Source organism: Podarcis vaucheri, assembly GCF_965113315.1.
Source record: "Podarcis vaucheri genome assembly, chromosome: 2".
Classification (NCBI taxonomy): Eukaryota; Metazoa; Chordata; class Lepidosauria; order Squamata; family Lacertidae; genus Podarcis; species Podarcis vaucheri.
The window spans coordinates 27,102,266-27,128,565 of record NC_138760.1 but is presented as its reverse complement, the minus strand read 5'-3'; the positions used below and the strand labels follow the sequence as shown (position 1 = coordinate 27,128,565).

Here is a 26,300-nt window from a genome sequence, read left to right as displayed (position 1 = left end):
TCCCTATTGAATTGAGGCTTCCACTTTCAGTTTTCGGTTTTCAAGACGTTTCAGAAGTCGAACAGTATTCTGGAACAGATTACATTCGAAAACTGAGGTTCCACTGTACAATACAACTCAGGAATGCTATAAATAAGAACAGGAAAATAGCAGAGGATACATTGTTTTTAGAGCCCTTAGATTTGTCTCCCTGAGTGAATGAAACATGCTATATAAGCTATAAACATATAATTTTGGCATTTTCAGAACAGCGGGTGCTCCCTCTTCATAGATAATTTTTAAATACAGTGATCAACTAGGGAAGGAAAACAAGGGAGTGAATATTGGAAACTGAGCACACTGGAGCTGAAACTAAATGGCACCACCTTGTTAAACAAAATACACAATTACTTTACAATAATTCCAATACTGTATCCATCAGTGGCTCCAACTATACTGCATAAATATGTCTTAGATTAAGCCAGTTGAGGACTGTATCCAACAGTCATACCATTCACACAAGAGCTTCTGTGTGACAGAAGTTCTGGGCAACAGGGCTTCCTCTCCCTCTCCCTCTCCCTCTCCCTCTCCTCTTTCTGCGGACCCTCCTGAAAAGAAATTCTCCAGAGTTGGGGTGAAACCCAGAACAGATTGGGAGGGGGCAAGGAGTAAGTTCTGTTGAATAAGCAGAAGTCCTTGAGCAAATGGGACTACTGCACTGGATGCAAACCTTAGCTTCTCTCCCAAATATTTGCTCAGAAATCCTCTATGTTCTGTATTACTCATATTTTGAATTGTTTGGTTGAATTTTAGAGTAGCTGCTTTCACTCTAACGCTTAAGGGTCTGTTGTGCAACTACTCAGAAATGCAATCCTAACTGGCACACTTTCATGCCTGCTCATAAAATCACATTAACAAAAAAAACACAACAATTAATTCTGAGGCCTTCATCCTATAAATTTAAGCTCGATATAATTTATTCTTTACTGAGATATAATCCGCAGATAGTGAGAGGAAGAAATGGCCTCTGTGTTCCTTAAAATATTTGGCTTGTTTCTTGTGTGAACTGTGATAAAATGTTTTTTCTAGATGCTAGAAAAAATGTACAGTGAGCACAAGTCAGTAACTGAGTCAGTGAAGCAAATTAGGGAGAAGCTCCAGCACATCTGAGAAAATGCAGTGGTTACATTTTTAATCATGGGGCTAGCGAGAGTGTAAAAAAACTTTCTCCGGAATTCCCCCCCACAATTTAATTGTATTTAGGCATTGGAACATAAATAGTACCAGTAGCCACTAAAATGCAGAATAAATGAGAACTCGTCGTCCTGGAGCACATACTAAATGACTGATTAACCAGATTGACCTCATGTAAAGATTCCCATTCATGAATGATCTTTGGAAGTATGTCATTCTAACTGAACAGGCTAATCAAAATGTTCCCTAAGCAAGTCCAATGCATTATAATACACGCAGAGAGATAGAAGTGTAACTGCAGTTCTGAATCCCATTTTTCCATGTAAAAGAAATCAAAAAAATGCCATGTTAATGTGTTGTATTTGATAAGATATAGGGACACAGGTGGCGCTGTGGTCTAAACCACTGAGCCTTTCGGGCTTGCCGATCGGAAGGTAGGCAGTTCAAATCTGAATGACGGGATGAGCTCCTGTTGCTCTGTCCCAGCTTCTGCCAACCTAGCAACTCGAAAGCACATCAGTGCAAGTAGGTAAATAGGTACGGCTGAAGTGGGAAGGTAAATGGTGTTTCCGTGCGCTCTGGTTTCTGTCACCGTGTTCCACTGCGCCAGAAACTGTTTAGTCATGCTGGCCCCATGACCGGAAAAGTTGTCTGTGGACAAATGCCGGCTCCTTCGACCTGAAGCGAGATGAGCACTGCACCCCATAGACTGGACTTAACTGTCCAGGGGTCCTTTACCATTTACCTTTATTTCATAAGATAATGATATATATATATTTTAATGGTACCATTTGATCTTCCAGAAAGCTCAATGCACTGCTCAGATATTTAGTGTCATGTAGCAGGTGTGGGGGTGGGAAAAGTTTACTCAATGAGGATAACCTACCTCCAAAAAACATCTTAAACATATTTTTTCATATGAAGCCATCATACAGCCAATAGCTGTATAATAAAATGCAATTCTCTTGACTATGGGAGAATTTCCCCAAGCTGCAGTACTCAATGGTTCGCAGGAGTAAGAAAGCAATGATCTGTAATGTCAAATAAAGTAGCAGTATTGATCAATTGACAAGTTTTAGTAGAAACATTACTTACTTGCTGACTTCTTTATATTGTGCTATTTCTTCAATATAGAGGAGATCATGCAATCGTGACTGATAGTTACTCTTGGTCAATGATTTATCCAAGACAGACTGTGTAAATAACTGGTCAGCAGACAGAGGAATTTGGTATCTAATCAGAAGGCTCTTATCCAATTCAGTAGTATCATTTGGCTCAAATTCTACAATAGTCTTAGAAGTGGAATCCCAACGTTTGGCTGTAGTTAGTAATTGTTGTCGTGCATTCATCCGGTATTCAAGATCTAAATGCAGAGGGATAAATTGAGAAAGATAATAATTGGATACTTTTGTCTCACATAAATGGGTAAATGGGTACTATTATGAAGTTTGTGACACCTCATGAATATGTCACAAAAACATACACATGTAAGATGGGAGAGACAACATACATGATTTCTGCTAGATGCCTAAGTGACATGATTTGTCCCTTCAAGAAAATTTCACAGCTAGTAAAACTGCTTGTACCCACTGATAACACCATTTGCATCTTAGACATGGTAGTGGATGCTCTTTGTTTATTAAAGGAGAATACGACTAATATAGAAGATACATTCTTTAAAATGAGCTTTCAAAAGTAAAGATATTCAGAAAAGTTCAGCCAGCACCAGAGGAGTAGCAGAAAATTTAGGTCTGTAAACTATGTACCCATTTCTGCTTTGTTAATCTCTTACCCCTTCCTTAAGAAAAAAGTAAATCCCACTCCATTGTCACAGGCAAGGAATTTTGCCTATTTTGTGGGCTTTTTATATATTCCTATGCTTTTGTGCTGCAGTTGTTGCTCCTTGATCTGTTTTAATTAACTAGTATTGAGAATTCTTGCCAGCTGAAATTAAGATGGACAGGGAACTTTTAGAAGATAAATTGATTCAATTGTGGGTTACATTTTGTGTTTGAGGATTTTGTTTTGTTTGTTTGTTTAAAGACAGTAAAGGCAAACATACACAGTTTACTGGCATGATGGCTCTGGTCAGGCACCTTTTTACATGAAGATCAAATAACAGTTCCTAAAATACCACAGTGATTCACTCTGAAAACAATTTAATTCACACTGAATAGTTATTTGCATTGCAACAACTATACTGCATATTCAGTCTTCCTGCTTTGGGCTGTAAGTATTCAGATAATCTAGAAAGAGCAATTCATGAACTATGGCATTTGCTTCACATCTTTGCTCCAGCAATGCTGGAGATTTAAATCTATTGTACATAAATAAAGAACAGGATGAGCAAGAAAACACCTGCAGCTCTAGCCAACCCAGATTCAGAATACACAAAGGTTTCACTTAGCTGAATAATTAGTGCTGCTCATCACAATGATTTTAAAGGCCATGCCTCAGTGCAAGTCAAGGGTAGTTTGACATGCCGCAGTTCATGGTACATAAGCCATGAATAAGATGGCAAAAATTAAGGAATCAAGAACAAAACACTGTGCTCTAAACAGAGAGGAAAGAAAGCAATATTCAAAAACTGAAACAAAATCAAGCATACAATCAACATTGTGTGCAGCTTTTATTTTCCTTCAGCATTCTGCAGGGTCCATTGTGAAACTAGCTAGCTCTGAAGCTCTGGAAGAATGTAAAATTAACAAGTTATCCTGAAAAACATACCAGACTAGGTCTGTAAAACAAGGATTGATGGTTCGTTTCTCCTCCCCTTCATGTTTCAACTCAACTCAAAGAACTCAAATTGGAATTTACAACTAAGCAAACTACTTGGGAGGTGGAGACTTAAATATTCCTGTTGCCTGGATTCAACATATAGTAAAGAAGTGATGATCTCATTCATCCACAACATGCAAAGAACATATTCTTCAGTTATCTGTCTCCAACTTAAGAAAATGAGTTTTGCTCTGGGATTTTCTACATAATATCTTGGTCTTATCTAGGCGGCGACACTACCATATTTTGGAGCAGCAAAGAGATGGGAAAAATAATTAAGATGGTATGATATGGACAGGAAGATAGAGATATACAGTAAAGGTAAAAAAGGCAGGATAACAATTTAATATGAGTTCCAAGCAAACAGCTCCCATATCTGGAAAACATTTGCTGCAGCATCCTAACGTCTTTGAAATAAGCATCAGAGAAAGGAGGTTAGAAATCTCTGAGCCACTCTGTAACATAAACACTCGTTATTTAAATATATCTGGGATCAGCATGATCCTCTAAGAATTGAGCTGCTGGAGCTCTAAGAAAGGCAATATGGTTAACTATAAAGAAATTTATAAGGAGAAGAAAATGTTCCCAAGCAAAGAAGAATAGCAGTGCAATCCTAACCATGTCTACTCAGAAGTCCCACCAAATTCACTGGGGCTTACTCTGGTTGAGTTAGAAATGCAGTGTAACACACTACCAAACATTCATGATTAAAACTGATTGATTTTAAACACCTGGTTGTTTTCAAATGTCACAAAGAAAAATGGGTCCGGTTCCAACAAGAAATGTCATCAGCATCAATGAGATCCTACTTCTGAAAATGCATAGGCCAATCCTAGGGTGCCTGCAAAGGGTTGCAGCTTCAAGAGTCCAAAACAGTCAGCATCCTTCATCTACCTCTCTTTTCCTAGTCTACAGTCACTGATAAGAGTGAGGTTTGTGGATGGGATCCATGTGCGTGTGACACCCTGCCACCACTTATGTATCTGTGTCCTGTAGGGCAATGTCTACCAGCGGTTCTCAACCTGTGGGTCCCCAGATGTTGTTGGACTACAACTCCCATCATCCCTGAACTCTGGCCTTGCTAACTGGGGTTGATGGGGGTTGTAGTTCAACAACATCTGGGGACCCACAGGTTAAGAAAAGGCTGGGACTCTAGACAATAAGCTATGATATTAACATAGATTTGAGGTAGTAAATGCTAAGTGTATGTACGCAAAAAAGGAAAAGAATGTGCCTAATCCAGTTAACATGAAAAGAACTGCAACTAGCGTTGTCATTGCTCCATTCTGCCCTTGCCATGCAATTCCTTTGTCCACACATGATTCATGCAAGACCTTGTACAGCACAACACTATCTGGAATTGTTGCAGCAGTACAGCACCTTGACCGAGAGAACTACACTGGCTCAATGATCCTAGCACTTAATCCTGTTAAGTCTTTCTTTTGCTAGATCTATATCACTGTTCACACTAGATAAAAAAAATTCTGCCTGCATCTCTTGCCTGGCATTTGTTTTTTTAGATCTCTGTCAATAACATACTCCCCCACCTTTACTGGTAGTTTTTTTTACTATGCAGCAGACAGATACTTCTTTTTATCTTTCCTCACTTTTTCATTTTTCCTATACACATGAAAAATTGTTGACATCCTTTCTAAGGAAGAATATGAAACCTTGCTTTGCCATTTGCAACCGAGGTGCACACAGACCCATATTATACAAAGAACGCTATAGTCATGGCAACATGCAGTTCAACAGTAACGTGGCATGTGAAACTAATAATGACTTCTTTATTTTTTGCATTTTTTTGCACAATTAGTGACTAGCTGAGATCTGAGCCTTCTGTTTTGTCCATTGCCTCCATTTCACCTGCAAAAGATGCCACTTGCCAACACACCTTTCAAAATAATCAATACTTTTTGGGTTACATGGATAAACTTATGGGCTTTTAAACATCCTTATACTTTTAATCCCTTTCTAAACATGTGGCAAGATAAGTGTGTTCAAGGCACAAGTCAAATGTCACTGAAGTCAAAGGACATCTATGATTGAAATATGCTTCGAAAGATCACCAACGTTATATAGATTTCTGTCACAAAAAATTCAGAATGTACTTTATTAGCTACATTTTTTTCTTAGCAGCCCAAGAAAGATTCTGCAGCAATCCAACTATTTTCTTAAAGGTTCAAGACTAAACCTTTAAGTAGCATAAAGCCCAAATTGCTTTGCATCTACGTACCAGAAAATGCAGGTTCTTGTATAAACTGTCTCACTCCGTGGCTTAAGATAATCCAGAAAGGCCTTATTGTATGTGCCTTCCTTAACTTCTACCAGACTGATGATGAAGGAGGGCCAAACTAATGTGCAGGCATTTTTTATGATAGCCCAGTGATCATTTTACTATTACAAATTTTATTTCAAACAGCCAAGAGTTGATAATGATGATGGAGGAAGAAGTCATAGTAGTACTTGAGGAAAAGTGATTTGACATGGAGAAATAGTGAGGGGTCACAGCCTTTCTGCTCGCCATCAGTTTTTTCCTTGAAGCTTTCCTCCCTCCAGCCACTTTTACCTGCATCTCAGGCCCATGTTAATCACACAGACAGGTATGAAAAACCGAAGGGCTGGGTGACTTTCAGGGTAAATGCAGCAGATGGATACAAATTTAAACACACATCTTTTCTAAATATTTACAGTGGGTTAGCAGCTGTTAGGCTAACATTACATGAGCCTCCACTGTAACATGTACTTTGGCCCACATACCAGGCCCTTTTCCATGATGACAGCACACTTGTGGAACTCTTATCCCCAAAGAAGCCTGCTATGCATAACCCCTATGGACGTTCAGGAAAACTGCTAAATACTTTGTTGTTACTGTTGTACTCTGCCAGGTATTCAGGTCTGACCAGTTACTAACACTGATGTTACTGACTGCTGATGCTTATATGATGTGGTTTTATTTTATAATTAATTTGGGGGTATTTATTGCTGACATTACAATAAAGTTGGCCTGCGCTGTTTTGCCCTGTGGTTGTTTTTTCTCTGACATGGCTGAAGGCCATATCTGCCTGAAAGTGTTTCCTCAAGAGATTTGCCTGGCTCTTTCTTACAATGCGAACCTTTGCTAGCCAACTTAAGAGTTCCTTACTGTCATTTAGGCAGCTGATAAAAGCTTTAGTATTCTTAAAGGGCATTTCCCTCTAGCTCACTGTACAGTGCTCAATGTTTTTAGCTACTGCTGCTTAGTTTATCTGGCTATGGCTTTTGGATTATTTTTAAGTTTTAGTTCGGTAAGTTCTCTTTTTTTTCTGTGATATACTCTGTTTTTAGTGCTATTTTGACGAGACACACACACACACTTTTAATGGCTTAAACAAATAACCTAAAGATCATTATTTCAATCCCACTATATAGTTCTCTACACATTAGAGACAGCTAAAAGGAAAATGTTTTTTATTTCTCTGCTCTAATGATATGGTAAAATATAACAGGCATCTGAAAGAGAAGATTACAGCAAGATCACAGCTTTGGTTAAAAGAGAGAGCTACATATCTGGAGAAGGAAAGTTCTGAGACTTTTCAGAGTTAGGAAAGTGTGTGTAACAATACTACAGCCACATATATCATCCAGGCAATTTACAACAACAAAAAATATGTAGCAAATTTTCCAACAAATGAGTTTGTTAACAAAACCATGCAAACAATACCTTCTGTTGAAGCAGCATCAATCATCACTCGTTGCATCAAAACTGGTTCGGTTCCAAAATCAAATACCACAGTTTGGCGAAACGTCCCAAAGATTTCTGTGCTAAAGGCTATGCTGATTTTGTACACCGAGTGATCGATTCCATTCTGGGCCATCTGTCCTCCTATCCATTCCTGGCAGTTTTCTGGGACTGCTTGCGATACCTGGGTAGTGCTATCTCCTGCAGATATTGCTGTGATACTGAAATGAGGACGATGCGCATCATAAAGCAAGGCCACCCGATACAGCATTCTTGCAGGCTATGGGAGAACAACAAAAGCGTATAAATAACTGGTGTTGTTGTGCTTTTTAAAGTATGAAGATTGGATGAACTTTGATAAGACAAAGGACAGAATGTGGCATCCCAAACCCTTGCCATCACTTTTTAATCTTTATTTATTTATCAAACTTATATGCCACCTCTCTCTTCCAAGGATTATCAAGGTGGTGTGCGTGGTTCTCTTTCTCTCCGTTTCATCTTCACAACAGCCCTGTGAAGTAGGTTAGGCGAAGAGATTGTGACCAGCCCAAGGGCACCCAGTGAGCTTCATGGCAGAGTGTGGATTTGAACCCTGATCTCCCAGGTTCAATGCTCTAACCATTATGCCACACCAGCTCTCACTTCTGCCAATTAAAAAAAACAAAAAACTTTTCTTTTTTAAAAACAAAACAAAACAGGAATTAAAGACCAAAAGAAGTTTGGATACTTTTTATTTATTAACTGGGGTGGGAGATAAATGCTTAGAATGACTCCCTTTAATAATACATCCCATTTGTATAGCGTTTTCTACTGTTCTTAAGTGCTTGACATACAGTAGTCAAGTAAGCCTTGTAAAACTAATCCTGTGGGATCGGCCATGGGCCATTTTAATAATCTCTATATTAGAAATGTGGAACAGAGGCTAAGAAACAAGTTTGTCCAAGACTACCTTCTCAGTTCACTGCTAATGTGAGACTTGAAGTCAGGCTCACACTCTCAGGCACTGCACTGAACCAGCTCTCAACCCTCATCTCTGTTTTGTTCCTACAATATCGACAAAACCTAACTTTCCTTTCCCAGCCTTATCTGACTCGGTGGCAGAAACAACAAAATGATAAATGTTAAGGCTGAGGAAAAGGTGAGATCAGCACATTTTGCAACCAGCACAGATGTTAACACCAGTATATACATAGTATATACATAGTACAGTGGTGCCTTGAAAGACGAAAAGAATCCGTTCTGTGATTCTCTTCGTCTAGCGGTTTTTTCGTCTTGCGAAGCAAGCCCATTGACGGATTAGCGCTATTAGCGCTATTAGCGGCTTTTAGCGGCTTATCGGCTGATCGGATCAGCTAATAAGCAGTTTAGCGGCTTAGAAAAAGGGGGGGAGGGGAAAAACCCGCAGGAACTCGCAAGACATTGTCGTCTTGCGAAGCAAGCCCATAGGAGATTCGTTTTGCGAAGCACCTCCAAAACGGAAAACCCTTTCGACTAGCGAGTTTTCCATCTTGCGAAGCATTCGTCTTGCGGGGCACCACTGTATATACAGTATATACATAGTTGCATATTTGCATACTTAAAGTAAAGGTAAAGGGACCCCTGACCATTAGGTCCAGTCTTGACCAACTCTGGGGTTGCAGCGCTCATCTTGCTTTATTGGCCGAGGGAGCCGGCGTTTGTCCGCAGACAGCTTCCGGGTCAGCATGTGGCCAGCATGACTAAGCCGCTTCTGGCGAACCAGAGCAGCGCACCGAAACGGCGTTTACCTTCCCGCTGGAGTGGTACCTATTTATCTACTTGCACCTTGACGCGCTTTCGAACTGCTCGGTTGGCAGGAATCTGCATACCTACGTATGTAAGTGCTTTTAGCACTACAACAGTCACAGAATGTGCAGATTCTTCATTAACATGGCATACCCCACTCTCCCTGTGAATGTGTGCATTACAACAAGAGAAGGTGCTGAAAATGTTAAGTGCAAACTTATTAAGGGCAAGCGATACTTTCAAAGTACAAAAAAATAAATAAATCCTACCTTACATGTCAGAGCAAACGTCCACATCTGTTGTGATTTTTTGGTGGTGACAGTAACTGACAGTTCAGGGCTATGTTCAACTCTCACGCCATCTAGGCACTCACTAAGCTAAAGAAAGGGAAAAGGCATCACATAAGGTAACAACACTAGGGTTGAAAAATAACTCTTTAATTAAAGACCATTCCACAAAAGGAATGCCCCACCTGTGAATGAGCATTTTACCCAAAGGTTGAAGTAAAGTCATAAATTGCAATACCTATTGCTTTGTTTATATATAAACACACATACACCCCGAGGAAGAACTCAGTTCTCATCACCATGACTTTGAAACAAACCACAAAGACAGCAGCAACTTCCTCCAGCTTACCCTGAAGTAGGCATATGATTGCAGCCATAAACTCTTCTTAATTGCAGAAATGAGGATCACTTGGTATTGTTGTTTTTTAATTAACAGAAAAATAGTTACATATTTTTGATTGGTACTGTGCGAGTGAATTAATTAACCAAGCAGGTCTAGCAGAGATCGCCAAAATCAGGCTCTTCTATTCATTTGAAATAAGAATACTGAGATAGAGCTGCCAGTGACAAGCTTGCCCATCACTTTGGGGATAAAATCATCTGCCACCATGGTGAGTTGAGTCATTGTTTTCATACGCTCTTACACAGGCAACTCTCCGTTTGCATGGGGGTTGCATTCTGGGTAATAGCGCAGGTCAGTGGTCACACGTAAGTCCATTCTGTCCCCATCCCCTTCCGTGGCCGAAAATGATGCACATGTCAGCAGTTGCACATCAACTGGACGCGTGCAAAACGGTTGCCACCTGTACTACTGTTTTGCTGGTTTTATGTAGTATTTTTGTCTTAATTCTATTGTTTTTATGTTGAGGGTTTTATAAACGCTTTACAAAATAACCCTTCCCCCCCCCTTACCACTTTCTCAGGAGATAATGAGTTCATCCATTTCTCGATCAGGGATTCCATGTAACTGCCTAAACATTGCTTGTTTTCCTTCTGCTGTTTCAACCTTATCAAGCGGGATGCGTATCGCTTCTGCCATTCTGTTAGCTCTTCCTGGGAATGTGCTGAAGTACACTGTGCACCATACCTGCAGATTCCTTGCTCTAAAAACCTACACAAAATAGGAAAGACAATCAACCCTTAAAATTTAAAATATTCCCCAATTGCATAGGTTGTTTTTTGTTTGTTTTTCCCATTCGTAACTAGTTCCATGTACCCAAGAAGGGTCTGAGCCAAGGCTCCTTGAACAGCATCTGCCACCAATGCTTTGCGACTTTCGAAACAGAGGGACATTAAAAAGTAATTACTGTCTAAAACGTATAGACTGCTTTTGGAATGGTATACAAAAGATGAACAGGTTAATGTAATGACACACTGGGCGAGGGATCTGGGGCATAATATTCAGCTTTCAGATTGGGAAAGGTTATGGAAAACTGATTTGAAATTCTTGGCATGCTGTACACTGAAAGAAAATTACCGTATTTTTTGCACCATAACACTCACTTTTTTCCTCCTAAAAAGTAAGGGGAAATGTCTGTGCGTGTTATGGAGGGAAAGCCTACGGGTGGCATGCCTACGGATTTTCCTCCTCTAAAAACTATGTGCGTGTTATGGTCGGGTGTGTGTTATAGAGCGAAAAATACGGTATATGAAACAATGTACTGGTGGTATTTGACTCCTAGTAAGTTAGCAAGAATGTTTAAGACAAGTAGAAATACATGCTGGAAATGTAAATGTACATGTGGTGGACATGTAAGGTTATAAAAGCATTTTGGGAAATGATATATAATGAATTGAAAAATTTTTTAAAAAAGAAGTTGTTTTACTAGGAATTGTAGGTGCCGACACCCCAAATACAACATGTATGCAGGTATGCAGCAACAGCCCCGCAGGTGCTACTAGCCCAGAGACGGAAAGAAGACAAAGTCCCTACCAGAGAGGAATGGCAAACCAAGCTGTTGGACTATGCCGAAATGGCAAAACTGACTGGAAGGCTCAGAAAACAAGAAGACCAAAACTTCAACAAAGAATGGGAAAAATGTATAATCTATCTAGGAGACCACGGTAAGCATATGAAAACATTAAAGGTTAAAGGGACCCCTGACAAAAGTCCAGTCGCGAACGATGCTGGGGTTGCAGCGCTCATCTTGCTTTACAGGCCAAGGGAGCCAGCGTTAGCAGGATTTTTATAACACTTGTAATGTAGAGAATATCATGGACAATATGGAAAGATATAAAATATGGGTTGTGAAATAATATGCAGTTGAGCGGGTGTACAATCTGACCCATGGAGGGGAAGGTAGGAAATCCAGAGACTTGGAGAAATCTCAAAAAATGGATATGTAATTTGGATTGTTATACATTTATATTTGTAAAAGCAAATAAAAAATATTATGAAACACACAAAAAAGTAATTTCTGGCACGACATGAGGGCCTGCTGGTTAAAGAAAATGAAGGCATGCCCAAACCAATAGGCATACTTAAAAAAAGCCATCTGGACACTTAAGGAGAGTTCTAAAGGAGCCAGATAACAGGTAAGCGTGTTGAACAAAATTATTTCTTGCATCTGCTCTCCCACAAAGTGCAAAGAACTTTGCAACATCACTTCCGGGGTTGACGCGATCTGGGAATGGCGGATTCCCTCCGAGCTCCGGAGGGAATCGGCTCAGCAGGGGACGGGTCTTGCCGTGCCGGCGACACGGGGACCCTTAAAACCGCAGGCGCGGTGCCTGCGGACTGAAGACTCGGCGGGTGCCTTAAGCGCCCCCCCTGATTCGCGAAGAGCCTTTTTAAAGGCTGCGGAGGGGATACGGGGGGTGGCGCGGCACTGAGAGTCCATCGCTACCTCTGCTGAGCGAAGCCGCGAGCCATGACCGGAGAGCGCTGACTTCCTTCCTTGAAATTCGGCTGAAAAAACAACCCGTGAGTAATTTGGACTTGGCTTTTAAGAAATTTATCCACTGAATTTGAGACGATCGGGGGATGTGCTAAAAGGAAGTCCGCACCCCCTACCTTGCAGACGATCTAGAGCAACGAAAAAAGAACTAAGCTGGAGTGCCTACCCTGTAAAGGGTGAGTTTTAAAAAAGACAGTGACTTCCAAGATTTGGAAATTTTGAGCAGGAGAGAGGAGTGTTGGATGTTTTATGCTCTGTTGTAAACAACCCCCCCTCCCGGGCCCGGGAGCGTCCTGCTTTGGAGCTGGTTTAAGAAGTGCAGAGTTTGACAGCTGTCAAAGCTGTCAAACGGACTGTTAATAGTGGAAAATTGCTACCTAAGTTACCTCTGGATTAAAAAGAGTTACAATTGATCTAAAATTGTTGGAAATAAAGAAACAATAACAAGACAGAGGACTGTTGGGGAAAAGAATACTAAGTAACCAGATTCCCTCTAGAGGGAATTCTGTGGAACTACAATGGCTGTGGATGGAAAGATACTGGGAGAAATCGAAAGGATGTTTTATTTGGTTGGAATCTTACAAGAGCAGACTACGGCTATGAGTGAACAATTGATGACCTTGACTTCTGAAACAAGTAGTCCTGCTGAATGTAACGAGGACCTCAATGAGAAAGAATCCACAGCTGAACCAGAAATGATAATAAAAGAAGAGGAGAAGACAAAACAAGAAAGAGAAGAAGTGATGTGGGAAAATACTGAGCAGAAGCTGACGCCTGTGGAATACAAACAAGGAGATTATTGGAGTAAATCTACTATAAATCCACGAAAGATGCAGAAGACGAAAGTGGAGGCCCTGGGAGTCTATGAAATTAAGGAATTTAAAATAAAGAAATATAATCGGGGCCTCCACATAGACTCTGACTTTGATTACCTTCAAGATTCATGCCTTGTGGAAACTCTTCAGCAGCTGTTTGCAAATATGGGAAGAGACTTTGGATTGATGGTGAAAGAACTCTTTCGAGATGTGACGACTGGCATAAAGGATTACCAACAAGACCGGCGGAGAGGGACTGAAAGAGACTGGAGGGCCTCGGACGTGAGGAACCCGGGCTAATAACTGTTATTTTGGACATGCTTTGGGAAGGGACGCAAACCGGGGATGGGAGGGAGGGAAAAATTAAGTTCTAACAACACTCATGATTATGGGATTTGGTTAAAAAGATCATTATTCAAGACAAAATGGGAAATCGATGGAAGGGAATTGAGGTCCAACTTAGAAAAAATTAATTTTGTTTGCTTTTATAAAAGGACTAATATTAAGACAGGGAAATGCCAATTTGCTGACATAAATTTGGAAATGGGGATGCAAGAGAGGGGGTAGGGGGAAGTCAATGACCAGGGTTAGGAAATAACATTTTCGGGAAAGTATATATGTTTGTTGTTGTTTTCTTTTTTTTTTCTTTGTTTATGTGTTTACTTGTTTTTTGTGTTTTTGTTTTTGTCTATATAAAATGTGAAAACCCAATAAAAATTTTTTTTTTAAAAAAAAGAACTTTGCAACATCACTATTCAAAGAACATTCCGAGTAGATTTGCTAAGCTAGTAGCACAATGGGTATTTCTTTAAAGGGTGTATATCTCAGTACATTATCTCTCCCGTTTTCTTGAATGATAGTGACACCAAGTGGTCCTTTCTGTTTACTTCAGGTTCATGTTAGTACAACAGAAACATCTGGCAGGGCACAAATCAAACATTCACATCCTTGCCACTCACTACCAATGGATTTCTCTGCATTTTTTTACATGACTACTTTTCTCGACATAGGGATTTCTTTACATTTGGGCTGACCAATTACAAGCCCTTTTAAGCAATTTGCTAATAAAGTATTTAAAGGGAGTAGCATTGTCTATTCAGCTGTTTCGAAAATGTCAAAATGAAAACAATTTCCCCTATAAATCATATAAAATATTAATTACCTGTCAAATCATCTTGGATATACTGCCAAAATAGTAATGGAAATAATAATGAAGAAGTTACAATAGGTGCCACCCTTTTAACCGTGTGTTTCTATTTTATATGTTTCTCTAGTTTTGATACCTTTTAACTATGCTGATAAATACTGAGAGATGTTGAAGCAAGTATCACTTTACCTTCTGCATAGTGTGTACTCCTCACTACTTGTGACTCCCCTGGGTGGGGGTCGAAATTGCCAGCCATCCTGACATCCTGTCACATAAACAGAATATCTATGTTATTTTTCTGGTTGTATCAGGAAACACACTTGGGCTATTAAGGTATCATGCACATAACCGATTTTGTGCTGAGCGAAACGACAGGCAGCCTAATGCAATTCATATACAGTGGTACCTCGGGTTACATATGCTTCAGGTTACATACGCTTCAGGTTACAGACTCCGCTAACCCAGAAATAGTACCTCAGGTTAAGAACTTTGCTTCAGGATAAGAACATAAATCATGCTCTGGCAGTGCTGCAGCAGCAGGAGGCCCCACTAGCTAAAGTGGTGCTTCAGGTTAAGAACAGTTTCAGGTTAAGAACAGACCTCCGGAACGAATTAATTACTTAACCCGAGGTACCACTGTAATTACATTCCTTTGCAAGCAGGAAAAAAGCCAACGGCCCCTTGTTCAACAGCAGAAACATATGAAATGTGGAATCTAGTGGCAGGTGGGTCAGAGGGAGCTTCTAATAACAGGAGTCCTTGGGCTGGATCACTTTCCATCTCTCTCCTTCTGCAGGAGAATCTCTGACTTTGCTGCCACCACTTTTCCCTGCTATCACAGAAAACTCTGTCAAAATGCTTTGCTGAGGATTCAGTGACAATGCTGAATGGGGCGGGATACAACGTGGGGTCTCAGGGCTAATGGGGAGACGGTAGAAAATCAGTTGTCACCACTCAATTTTTGGTGACCTCCCCCTTCTCCACAGCCCCCACCCTCCCATCTCACTGTCCACCCACATAGCAGTGCCCTCGGAGCACTTTCTGGGGACTCTCCTTTACAGGGAGAGAACAAAGCAGGGAAACTGAGCAGGGAAGTCAGCATCTGCCTTTCCCATTTGGTGGGAAGATCTCTGGATCCAACCTATTACAATCCAGGGCCTCTTGATTACAATCTCATGCTTAGTTTAAAAAAATCACATCAGAGGCCACTTCCTAGTCTTTTATAATAATTGATCCCAAATTGTGTGATAGCCACGGTTTAGCCATCGATTGACAAGACAATTGTAATCCTTCATTTGGTAGTTTCAAAAGCTATTTTTATTTACCTTCCTCCAATTCTTCTACATGGTATACTGAGGGCACTTTACCAACTGCTGCCTGAAATCACAAAAAGAAAAAAATGCTGAGCACATTAAGTCAATCAATAAAGAAATCAAAATTAATTTCAAGTATCATTCTGAGTAAGGTAAAGATAAAGGAACCCCTGACCATTAGGTCCAGTCGCGGACAACTCTGGGGTTGCGGCGCCCATCTTGCTTTACTGGCCGAAGGAACCGGCGTACAGCTTCTGGGTCATGTGGCCAGCATGACTAAGCCGCTTCTGGCAAACCAGAGCAGCGCACGGAAACACCGTTTACCTTCCCGCCGGAGCGGTACCTATTTATCTCCTTGCACTTTGACGCGCTTTTGAACTGCTAGGTTGGCAGGAGCAGGGACCGAGGAATGGGAGCTCACCCTGTCACAGGGATTCGAACTGCCGACTTTCGCAAGCCCGCGTCATTCTGAGTACTAACTATAAAAATATAAACATTAAATATACTTTGGTTTTACTGTTTGAGGGAACAAATATAAATTTAGGTTTATAAAGGTAATAAATGTTAACACTGCTGCTTCAACACTATGATTCAGACTATGTTTTGCTCAGGCCAGGTTTATAATCCTGGCTCATTCACTAACCATAATTTAAAGTAACCAGTGCTTCCTTAAATTCAGACATAACTGGAAACTCTGGTTAGCTCCACATGGCTGAGAGATGAGGGACCACTGCCATGTTAAAACTAAGCTATATTTTAGGATTGCTCCCAAACCTGCTCATTCTGTTAATTATTTGTGCTAGTGGCATAAGTTTGAAACCTAATTCTTTCTAAAGTCAGGGCTAGTGTCAGAGATCAGTGAGGGTGGTCCAAGTGCCAGGGAATCAAAAGGACCCACCACCGATTCCACCATCAACCCAGTTCATTTTACTTAGCACTGTTAGATGGCTGGATAGGGAGGCAGCCACAACCAGTGGCAGCGGCAGCTGTAGCAGAACACATGTGCTTACATACACTCACTGCTGTGATGCATTTCAGAGGGCTGGTTTGATCAGAGCAGCCACTGATCCTGCAACTTGATGCTTTATCCTTTGCTGCAGTGACAACAGTCACTGCCCGTCCACAGCGCCGCTTTCCGCCACCTGTTGACCTTGCCCAGTTTATGTGGACAGAAGCAGCGTCTCTGTTTAAGTCTGGAGCATATCATGCTCATTTGCTTTTAACCCAAATAATCTTTGGTGGGAAGGAATGCTTGGTCAAACAGGCAAAGAAATCTGTTTCTTTGGTCTCTCACTCCCCTAAAACCTTGGGAAAATGACAGAGGTGGTAAGAGATAGAGGGAATTGTCTCAACAGAGATGGAAAAACGGAAGAGTGTGAGACACATTTCGTGGTCTAAATAGAAAATTTCTGAGTTTACCTTGGAAGCCTTTTAAAATCTCCCTTGGGATGCAAGTGAGAGTGGTCCATTTGAAAATAGCTAAGTTTAGGAATCAGGGTGTTTATTCTCAAGCAAAATGCAGCAACTAAGAAAGATCTTTTAAGCTTAGGTCTTTGTGTGATTTTTTTTTTTGTTTGGCATGTTGCAAAACATTTGCCATAGGAAAACGTAAGAACCTATCCCCCCCCCCATTGGAATTAATTGAGTTTAAATTTGCTTAATGTTGGCTGAATCAGACCCTTATACACTTAATATTCATGTTTCCATGTTTACTTTGATGCAGTGCAGTCATTACAAGCTAATTCGACATCATGTTTCATGTGGCACACATTTCTTACAATATGCACCCCTCCTTGGAGACTTACCATGCCACATTAAAAGTGTGAGAAGAACAGGTTTCCTGACATAGTAGCAGTTGTCACCACCAAGGGTTACATTCATTAGAAATATTCACCATGCAGCAGTGGGAATGATTAAAAAAAATCACCTCTGGCTTTAACAAAAGTGAATGTGGGAAATGGGCCTCCAAGGCTCTTTCACAAATGCAAAATTCATCAGACTACTTCTCTACATCTGATGACCCTACACCTGATTATTGTGGTAACTGGCCCAGTTGGAAAGCATCATGTGTGGTGGGGTGATATAAAAGCTCTGAAGAGTTTTACTTGAATGAGAGGAACCTCGGTTAGAAGACGACGGGGTGGCCTACAGAGGGAAGAAGGATGTTTTCGGAGCAGGGACAGTGCCAAATAAGACATCAAAAGCTTGGTGCTGATACACTGTTGTCCAAGGGCCTAAAGAATCTTGGGACCAACCCAGGCTAAAGATAGGCTAACAGTGGGTGATTAATATTAGACAAAGGAATCATTTACTACAGATGAAGAAAGAAAATGTTCTCCATCATATTACAAACCACAAAAAAGCACTTTCTCAGCTTTCTTGGGTCTGTCTTTTTTAGCAGAATACAAATATAAAAGGATAAAGAAAACCAACAACCACATAGATGGCTTTAAAGGGGGGGTGTGCGAAGCTGGTTAAACTGTGCTAATAAAACTCAGCGCAGAAAGTCCAAAGTTCTATAAAGGAAATATATTTATTTCTTCCAGTCTTACCTCTGTTTCAACAAGAAGTGTTTTCAGCCTCGTCAGATCTTTAGTTACCATCCCGTTCTGCCAAGAAAGAACATTATCACATGCTGTCCATTTGTCAACTGCAAAAACTGTTTTTTTAACCATTGTTTACAAGGTTAATAAAACTGTAGTTTTGAGAGCTACTGGACCATAAGAACACAGTATCATATAAAAGTCCTACAGGTCAGTTAGTTTATCTAGTCCAGCAACCTGTTTTCACTGATGCCCACTTGAGATTCCTAGCAAAAGGCAGACCACGATTATCGGTGGCCTTGTTTATAACAAAACATATCTTACATATTTGTGGTCACTACAGGACAGTTTAAAACTGAGTGAAAATACACTTAAAGTGCTGGCAGACTTTGAGTAGCAAGGGGTCCCAAACTGAAAAAATGCTATTATTATTTTAAAATCCATGGGAAACTTTTTAAAGCATGAGAAACATTTTAAAACTTAAAAATATATAGAGAGAAATTATATGGTCAGAACGTATGTCCTAACACTTTTACTGCAGCCATTCTGTTGGGCAGGAGTTTCTTTTTATTCCTTATAAAAGCTTCCTTTCCAACCTTAAACATGTCTGCAGTGACTCTCTTAAAAACAACTGATAACACTAATACTCCAGGACAGCTGAAAACTTCAGACCTGGAGGCTGGTCTAGCCAGTATTACCTGGTGAACCTGATATGGGAGGAACAGAGCCTTAACTTCCCTGCGCAACTCTACCCCTCTTTTCTTTCCACTGAAGTACAATGTACTTCAAAGGTGAACCTCAGACCAAAGGAGCTGCCAGATCCTTCCCCAGTAAAGGAAGCATGCTAGATACCAACAGCTAATCCACCCATGCTAGTGAGGTCAAAACAGAACTTTCCCATATAAAAACGATAAGTACAGGGCAATTCAAAAGAGGAGCGAAGAATCAAAAGCAAGCAAACCACCTAATCCAAAGCCCATGTAACAGGGACATGTTTTTCCTTTTTTAAAAAATCACTCTTCCATTAGCTTTAACATCTCCTCCCACATTGATTCCAATGGGAAGGGAAATGTGTCAGGTCCATGGCAGGTGTCCTTTTTACCCCATTCCAGAAGTGTGCAAGTGGAATGGAAGTGCTTCTCCTGATCTGCCCCAAGATGCCCTTGGAAAACCTCTTTGTTTTTCGCCTCTACCATGAGAGCAACAATGGAAGAAGAGGGATAGCCACAGAGGTTTCTGTGGCTGCAAACTCTGGTGCTGCCTATGGATAGGAAGATCTACAACTATGGCCCAAGGACACCCACTTGGGGACTATTGGATTGCAGTTTAGAGAGATGAAGGCTCCCCGTGCCCTGCAGAGGCTTTGCGCAGCTAAGCCAGAAGCAAAACAGCGAGAGGGAGCACTGCGCAGCGCTCCCTCTCGCTGTTCTGGCTTCTGGGATAGCCCGCGAAGCCTGCATTCGCTCCATAAGACACACACACATTTTCCCTTACTTTTTAGGAGGGAAAACGTGCGTCTTATAGAGCGAAAAATACGGTATATAACGAACACGTGACAATCCATGCAACTTTTTGGTCTTCAGTTTTTATCTTTGATCCTAACTTCTTTTTTAGCACAGTTGTTATGTTTTAAGCTGGTATCAGTAAATCTTGCAAGGTTATGTGCAGTTATAACAAAAAGTGTATGCTTAATATTGTTTGTATATTATGTAAAAATAGCATCAGCCATAGCATTAAAAACAAACACACTTTCTTTACTTGACAATGCATGTGTCCCGAACCGGTGTGTTCTGCTAGAATGTGTTTCATAAACATCAGCAAAAGAGCAATGGATCCTGATGTAATCTGCTCACAGGAGTCAAATTTATGAACAAAAAAGAAAACTTCCTTAGTCTTTCAAATATAAGTGGACCCAAAGAAATAAGATAAAACACATAAACGGTTTGATTCAAATTCTTTTTTTAAGGTGGAAGTTAAAGTTTTAAGACTGTGGATTTATCTCTCGCTAATGAATCAGTACCTGCAAAAGAAAACTGAACCCCTGGCTTTTGAAAGAAAATTAAACAAGCAAAGACTTTCAGCTGTTTCTTTAAAAAAGTCAGAACTTCATTATAACTTTCCTATATTGCTTTCCTATACTGAGTTAATTTTATGTTAACATACTTTGGATCACTCGTCAAAATATTGATCCTATTAACTTATTACCCTATTAACATACTGCTATGTAAGAAATCCAAAGGAAGTCAGTATGTCTGGAAGAGTCATGGCTATGTGGATTTCACCATCTCCAGTGCAGTTTAAACCAAAAGAAACTGAAAGCTGACACCATCCTCTAGTCTAGACTCGGCCTAGAAGTGGATGAAGCTCAGAAGGCAGAAGTAAAAGGCCTAGCACAGGCATAGGCAAACTCGGCCCTCCAGATGTTTTGGGACTACAACTCCCATCATCCCTAGCTAACAGGACCAGTGGTCAGGGATGTCGGGAATTGTAGTCCCAAGACATCTGGAGGGCCGAGTTTGCCTATGCCTGGCCTAGCAGCAGTGGAGAGATTTTTGTAGACTGCTTGGTGAAAGCTGGGAAGGAGTATTTGGCCACTGCAAGCAGTACTACAGGATGCAAGTCTTGAGCAGTCTGTCAGCAGCAGGCAGAGGCAGCTAGTGACGTTGCTGCTTGAGTGCTACAAATCAATTACCTTTCCAGTCAGAAGCCAGAATACAAGGAGAAGCAAACTCAGGTGGTCCTCTCACATGCTTTACACACTCATAATCTTAGATGCTAGAAACAAGGATAACGGACTTCCTGCAGCTCTGGATCCAACCCAATGTATTTGTTACATGCAACAGCTGCCAAACTCTGCTGGATCAGAGTCATGGATATAATTGAGAGTCATGTTTCACTTCATCTATTAACATCTGCATGCATTAATATATTAACTAGGGCTCAGCACAAATCATTCAGTGCTGAAAATTACTGACATAGCCCCTTCGTTACTAGATAAAGTATATTAGTTCAAAAAACTAGAGATAATCAATTGTCACCTACCAGTGATTCACCCATCAGTGATTTAGAAAGAGCGTTCGATACAATCTGCAGCTTCCCTTTAAGATGCATGCAGCAAAGCACTGCACGGAAAGTGTCATCTTCCTTGTCCAGTCCTTCTCCCAATACTAAAGTGAAAATCATATTCCATTATTTGCCACCAATTATTTACACCAGTTTTTTAAGGCATCCCAACTTGAACTACATCACAGAAGTAAAATTTAGTGGGGGGTTTTCCCAGAAATATAATCTTAAAATGTCCTCCCTCATTTTCCACTCTGTGGTTTCCTTTTGCTCATGTTTTATGTGAAACTTTGTGGCTCTGCTTTGAACTTAAACATTGTGCTACATCTGGCCAACATTCCGGGATGGTAGGAGTTGTAGCCCTACATCATCTGGAAGGCAACAAGTTCCCCATCCTCATCTTAGGAATTTGTCCTACATAATTTCTGTCCTAATGAAGAGTACTTCTAAAATTCCACTGCTCTTCTACATGCTTTTTCCTAATTGAAATTCATTTCAATAAAGGAAGCACAGAATACATTTCCAATGAACTGCATCTGAAGGAAATAATCAATAACCTATTTATGCCAGAACCAGTCCTAATCAAATCAGCATTGTGTATTTTCTTTATGTAATGTATGTACTGGCTTAATTTTAATAATACAAAATTAAATTTTGACATGAATTTTGTGCTCCCAATGTACAGATACTGGCAACGTATTTAACAACAAAAGCCACAACTACAGGAGAGGTAGAGATACAAAGCTTGAATTAATATCCTATTTGTATTATCAAAACATAACAGCATCATCTAGCCCAGATATCTTCAATCTTTTCAACATGCATTTGAAGACCCATTTCTTAATCTTTTACCATATATTTCCATGGTAGTAGTGCTTCTGTCCACCTTGGATCAGACCACAGCCCAGCGGTGGGTCCTGACCCACCAATTGAAGATCAGTGATCTAGTCAACGCTGATGTATGTAACTCTCTCAACGAATTAAGTGGAATTTAAACAGTGTTTAATGTAGGGCTGGGTCATCTCCCTAACATGAACAAAATCTAATTTAAAAATGGAGAGCACCATACTCTTTGTTCTTTGGTGCTCTTTGTCCAAAATAGGTTATGAAATGAGACAGGCAAGTTCTTGTTACATTTTGGAACTGACATCAGTTAAGACTAGGATATCCAAACTGGCACCCTCAAATGCCTCCCTTCGCTCTCCCATCATTGAGAGTAAAAGAAACATTAGCAGAGTAGTGAAATGTTTTTGAGTTGTGGAGAGAGGGAGACAAGAGACAGAGATCAACATGTATATATTAATTAAATATATCATCCTGTTTCTCATCAGAGCAGACAATGGCTAACATTTATGAAATACAGCATTCAAAACAAATTGAAAATACCATTTGCCATAAAATACGGAGAATCAACAATACACTTGAACAAACAGGGACATTCAGAACAGTGGAGGGGGGGGGAGAGAATGAGCCTCTGAGTCCTGGATCAGAACTGAAGGGTCACAACTCAATCTTAAAGCACATGCTTTGCAACCAGTAGATCCCAAGCATTGCTGGTACACCTGGGAATGACCGCTGCCTGAAATCTTGGGGAGACACTGCCAGTCAGTGTAGACACCACTGAGCTAGCTGGACCAATAGTCTTAAGGTAACTTCCTATATATGTTCCTATATGTCTCCTTCCAATTCCATGCTTTATTGCATAGAGCTTTCAGTCAATAGCACTTACTGATCCAGCATGTCTTGTAACCAACCCAATGTAAGTAAGTTTGCATATTACTAAACCTTAAAAGAGCTGCCTTTTAAGATAATGAAAGCTGCCACCTTTTGCAAGGAGGAAAGGATTTTTCCCCCATCTGAAATGACTGTAATACACAAAAACCAAAACAACACATGATTCCCATTAAAATTCCTCCCCATCAATTTAGCTTTAGCTGTTTAATACATGGGTGTTAATGAACCCACCACTCAAGCCAATTAAAGCCCACAGCATAATTATTTGATGAAGAGAGTCGTTTAAACAAAAATCCAAACCTCTGAACAAAGATTGTTAAAGGCAACCATGTCAGAATATTGTAGAATAAATAAGCATGGGAAGCAGGATCACCAGAAATGCAAATTAGGTCATTATTATTATACAAATGCAGGCACCTGAATATGAAAGTTACCTGGCATCCATATGCAGCTATGTCAAGCTTCCCAAGTGCTTCCCATTGCTAAAAGCTAGTAACAGAGAAGCTGCACTACTCTGCATAATCTACTGCAGGGGGTGGGAAATCGTGGTCCTCCATAGGCTGCTATACTTCAACTCCGCATCCAGCAAGGCCAACAATCGGAGATGATAGGAGTTCCAACAAATCAAAACCTGCAAGGCCACAGGATTCCCACCACTGGCCTACAGGGCAATGTTCCTAAATACATACTTTAATTCAACTGACTCCAGCATTTTGTTGTATCAGGTTGAGAGTTAGCAGCGATACTACTGAACCTTGGAGAACAGCAGGTAGACTCAACAACCAAGTATATTTTAAACAACAATTAGGATTATGTTATCATAACTCTACTTTAAAGAGTGCAAGAAGATTGCTGATACTTAGAGAACATACTCTGTGATGTACTGCATTATTTCTTTTTGCAAAGTGGCAAATATTGTTTTTATAAAGCTCACAGCAATACTTCCATTTTGGACAAATCCGTTTCTTTAGAGAGCCAAATTTGAAGCGATTTCTTAAAGCTTAAAACTCCAAAGAACCAACCACATTGCTATAAGCTGTAGCAAAAAACTGTGTCTTCATACCGTGCCTGCAGTCTTCATCTGCCTTTCCATAGTTTTTCTGCAAAAAGAAATATATATATATATATATTGTTAGACACAGCATAAGCAATAAGTACATATTTGCTTATGAATTTGTTTAAGGCAGCAGTTAAACAGAAACATGTGATTTATTCAGCAGCACTCTGACTGTAATCCAAGCACGGCCAGGAGTATGCAAACCTCTCTGATTTCAGTGAAACTGTCTATGCACCCGTTCACAGTTGGTAATCAAAACTGCAGCTTGAATCCTAAATACAATCAGTAATTTCATTCTCCACTTGGGGATCCCTAATGCAGCCAAACTAGCACCACACACAACCTCGATCCCCTATACACACATACCAAGGAAGATATCCACAGACTTGCAGAACCCCAAAGGTTTGCAACAGTACAAAAATCAATAGTCCTACTATTTGAAACATTCACCCCCATTAAGAGATCAGATCTAAACTGCACTTAGGTTTAATCTTGAAAGCTGCTCTATGCAGGCAGTCTTGAAATTAAATTTGTACCAGATGTTAAACAAACACCTATTTGTTTCATCGGATACCTGCGGCACACCGCCCTGTTCCCTAACCTTCCCCCCACCCCTTCAAACCCACTTCATCCACCTTTCTAACCTGAAGCAGTCTCTCTCTCCAGCGACGGTACAACACACATATTGTTTTAAATAAGGCAAAATGAAGAACACCCGTCCGTGCATCTTTTACTTTACCCAACAAAGAGGGCAAAAAAACCAGACCGTGTATGCCCACCTTCCATGAAAGCTAAGAGCGCGGGGACCAAGTATGTCTCCCACTCCAATTACGTAGCCAAGCAGGTAAATAAATGACTGCTAGCTCTGAGCAGCAGGATAGTGTGATGTCAATAAAGGCTTTTCGATTTCCACGTACTCATACAATAAAATCAAATTATTTTCACTGGATTCGATTGTAAACATCACACTCACAAGTTGCAAAGAAGAAGCGATTCTATAGAGAAGGCTCTCAATTTTGATGCGGTCGATTTCAGCCTGACACGCTTCTGGGAAGTGACTGGGAGGGTACCGGCTGAGGGAAAAGAGGGCCTCCGTGCAGTGCTTCACCGCCACTTCGTAATCCTGCTGTCTGAGTGATTCACATGCTTGTTCACATGACTTCTCTGGTCTTCTGTCTGCCATGACTCAGCGGCAGAAATCCTAATATGAATCAGGAGGGGTTTCAAATGCAGGTTAGCTTTAATACAAAAAAAAAAGGTCTTTCAAAACACACCTACATTTTCCAAGTGCTACTAACTGGCCCCCATCGCTATCCCAGGGTTCTTATATTCCGCTTGAGCCTCTGCTGCACGCTAAATTCCTGCCATTCCCCCCCCCCCACAGCATTTCTCCTTGCACTTTGCATCTGTTTCCATTTTAAAATACTGTTATCTGTCTCCATAACTCTGGAATGAGTAGGTGATGCTCATGTCCCCTTTTACTGCAAACATCAACAATAGTCCCTCACGAGAAACCATTAGCTTTGCATTCGTTTGCTTTACATTGGTTTGAAGTGCCACTCAGAGTTAATGTTCCTCTTGCAAGGGCAGATTTCTCTGCACCTAAAGACAACTTCTACTATAACAAATGGTTTGGGGGAAAACACCACCACCACATTTGCATTAGGTGTTGTTATAATGCTACCCGCTAACAAATCTTTCCTTGTCTTCTCATGTTATCAGCCGTAGTGGTATTTTATAAGGAATTTATATTGCAAAGGCACATCTTTTCAGGGCTTTACACTGAAGTGGGAGTGGGGACTTGTTTGTCTTCACAATGTTTATCAATTATGTACTATTTTTCTAAAAATGTTGATTTTTTCCAACATTTCAATATATGTGCCTTTCTACCTCACCAAAACATCCCAATGCCTTAGCTGGCACACCAAATGGGGCTCTGACCCCACATCGAGTCAAGGCGCGTAGTAGCCAAGACCAGCCAGGTTATTTTGGTACCCAAGGAAGACAT

At 40.6% G+C, this 26,300-nt stretch overlaps 1 protein-coding gene across 4 annotated transcripts in view; it reads right to left on the bottom strand.

Moving 5' to 3' along the window:
- The window catches only part of HELZ (helicase with zinc finger), a 117,731-nt gene that overhangs the window by 66,139 nt on the left and 25,292 nt on the right, over positions 1-26,300 (bottom strand). For 3 of the 4 annotated variants that reach the window (XM_082212340.1, XM_082212342.1, XM_082212341.1), the window contains 10 exons: positions 25,266-25,493; positions 24,299-24,335; positions 21,481-21,605; positions 18,448-18,504; positions 15,908-15,959; positions 14,772-14,847; positions 10,636-10,834; positions 9,706-9,813; positions 7,655-7,952; positions 2,269-2,536 (listed from right to left, as the gene is read on the bottom strand). In XM_082212340.1, the coding sequence (XP_082068466.1) occupies positions 2,269-2,536; positions 7,655-7,952; positions 9,706-9,813; positions 10,636-10,834; positions 14,772-14,847; positions 15,908-15,959; positions 18,448-18,504; positions 21,481-21,605; positions 24,299-24,335; positions 25,266-25,475 (1,430 nt within the window). In that variant the 5' untranslated portion in view covers positions 25,476-25,493. The remainder of the gene's footprint in view (positions 1-2,268; positions 2,537-7,654; positions 7,953-9,705; positions 9,814-10,635; positions 10,835-14,771; positions 14,848-15,907; positions 15,960-18,447; positions 18,505-21,480; positions 21,606-24,298; positions 24,336-25,265; positions 25,494-26,300) is intronic. The other variant, XM_082212343.1, reaches the window with a different exon arrangement.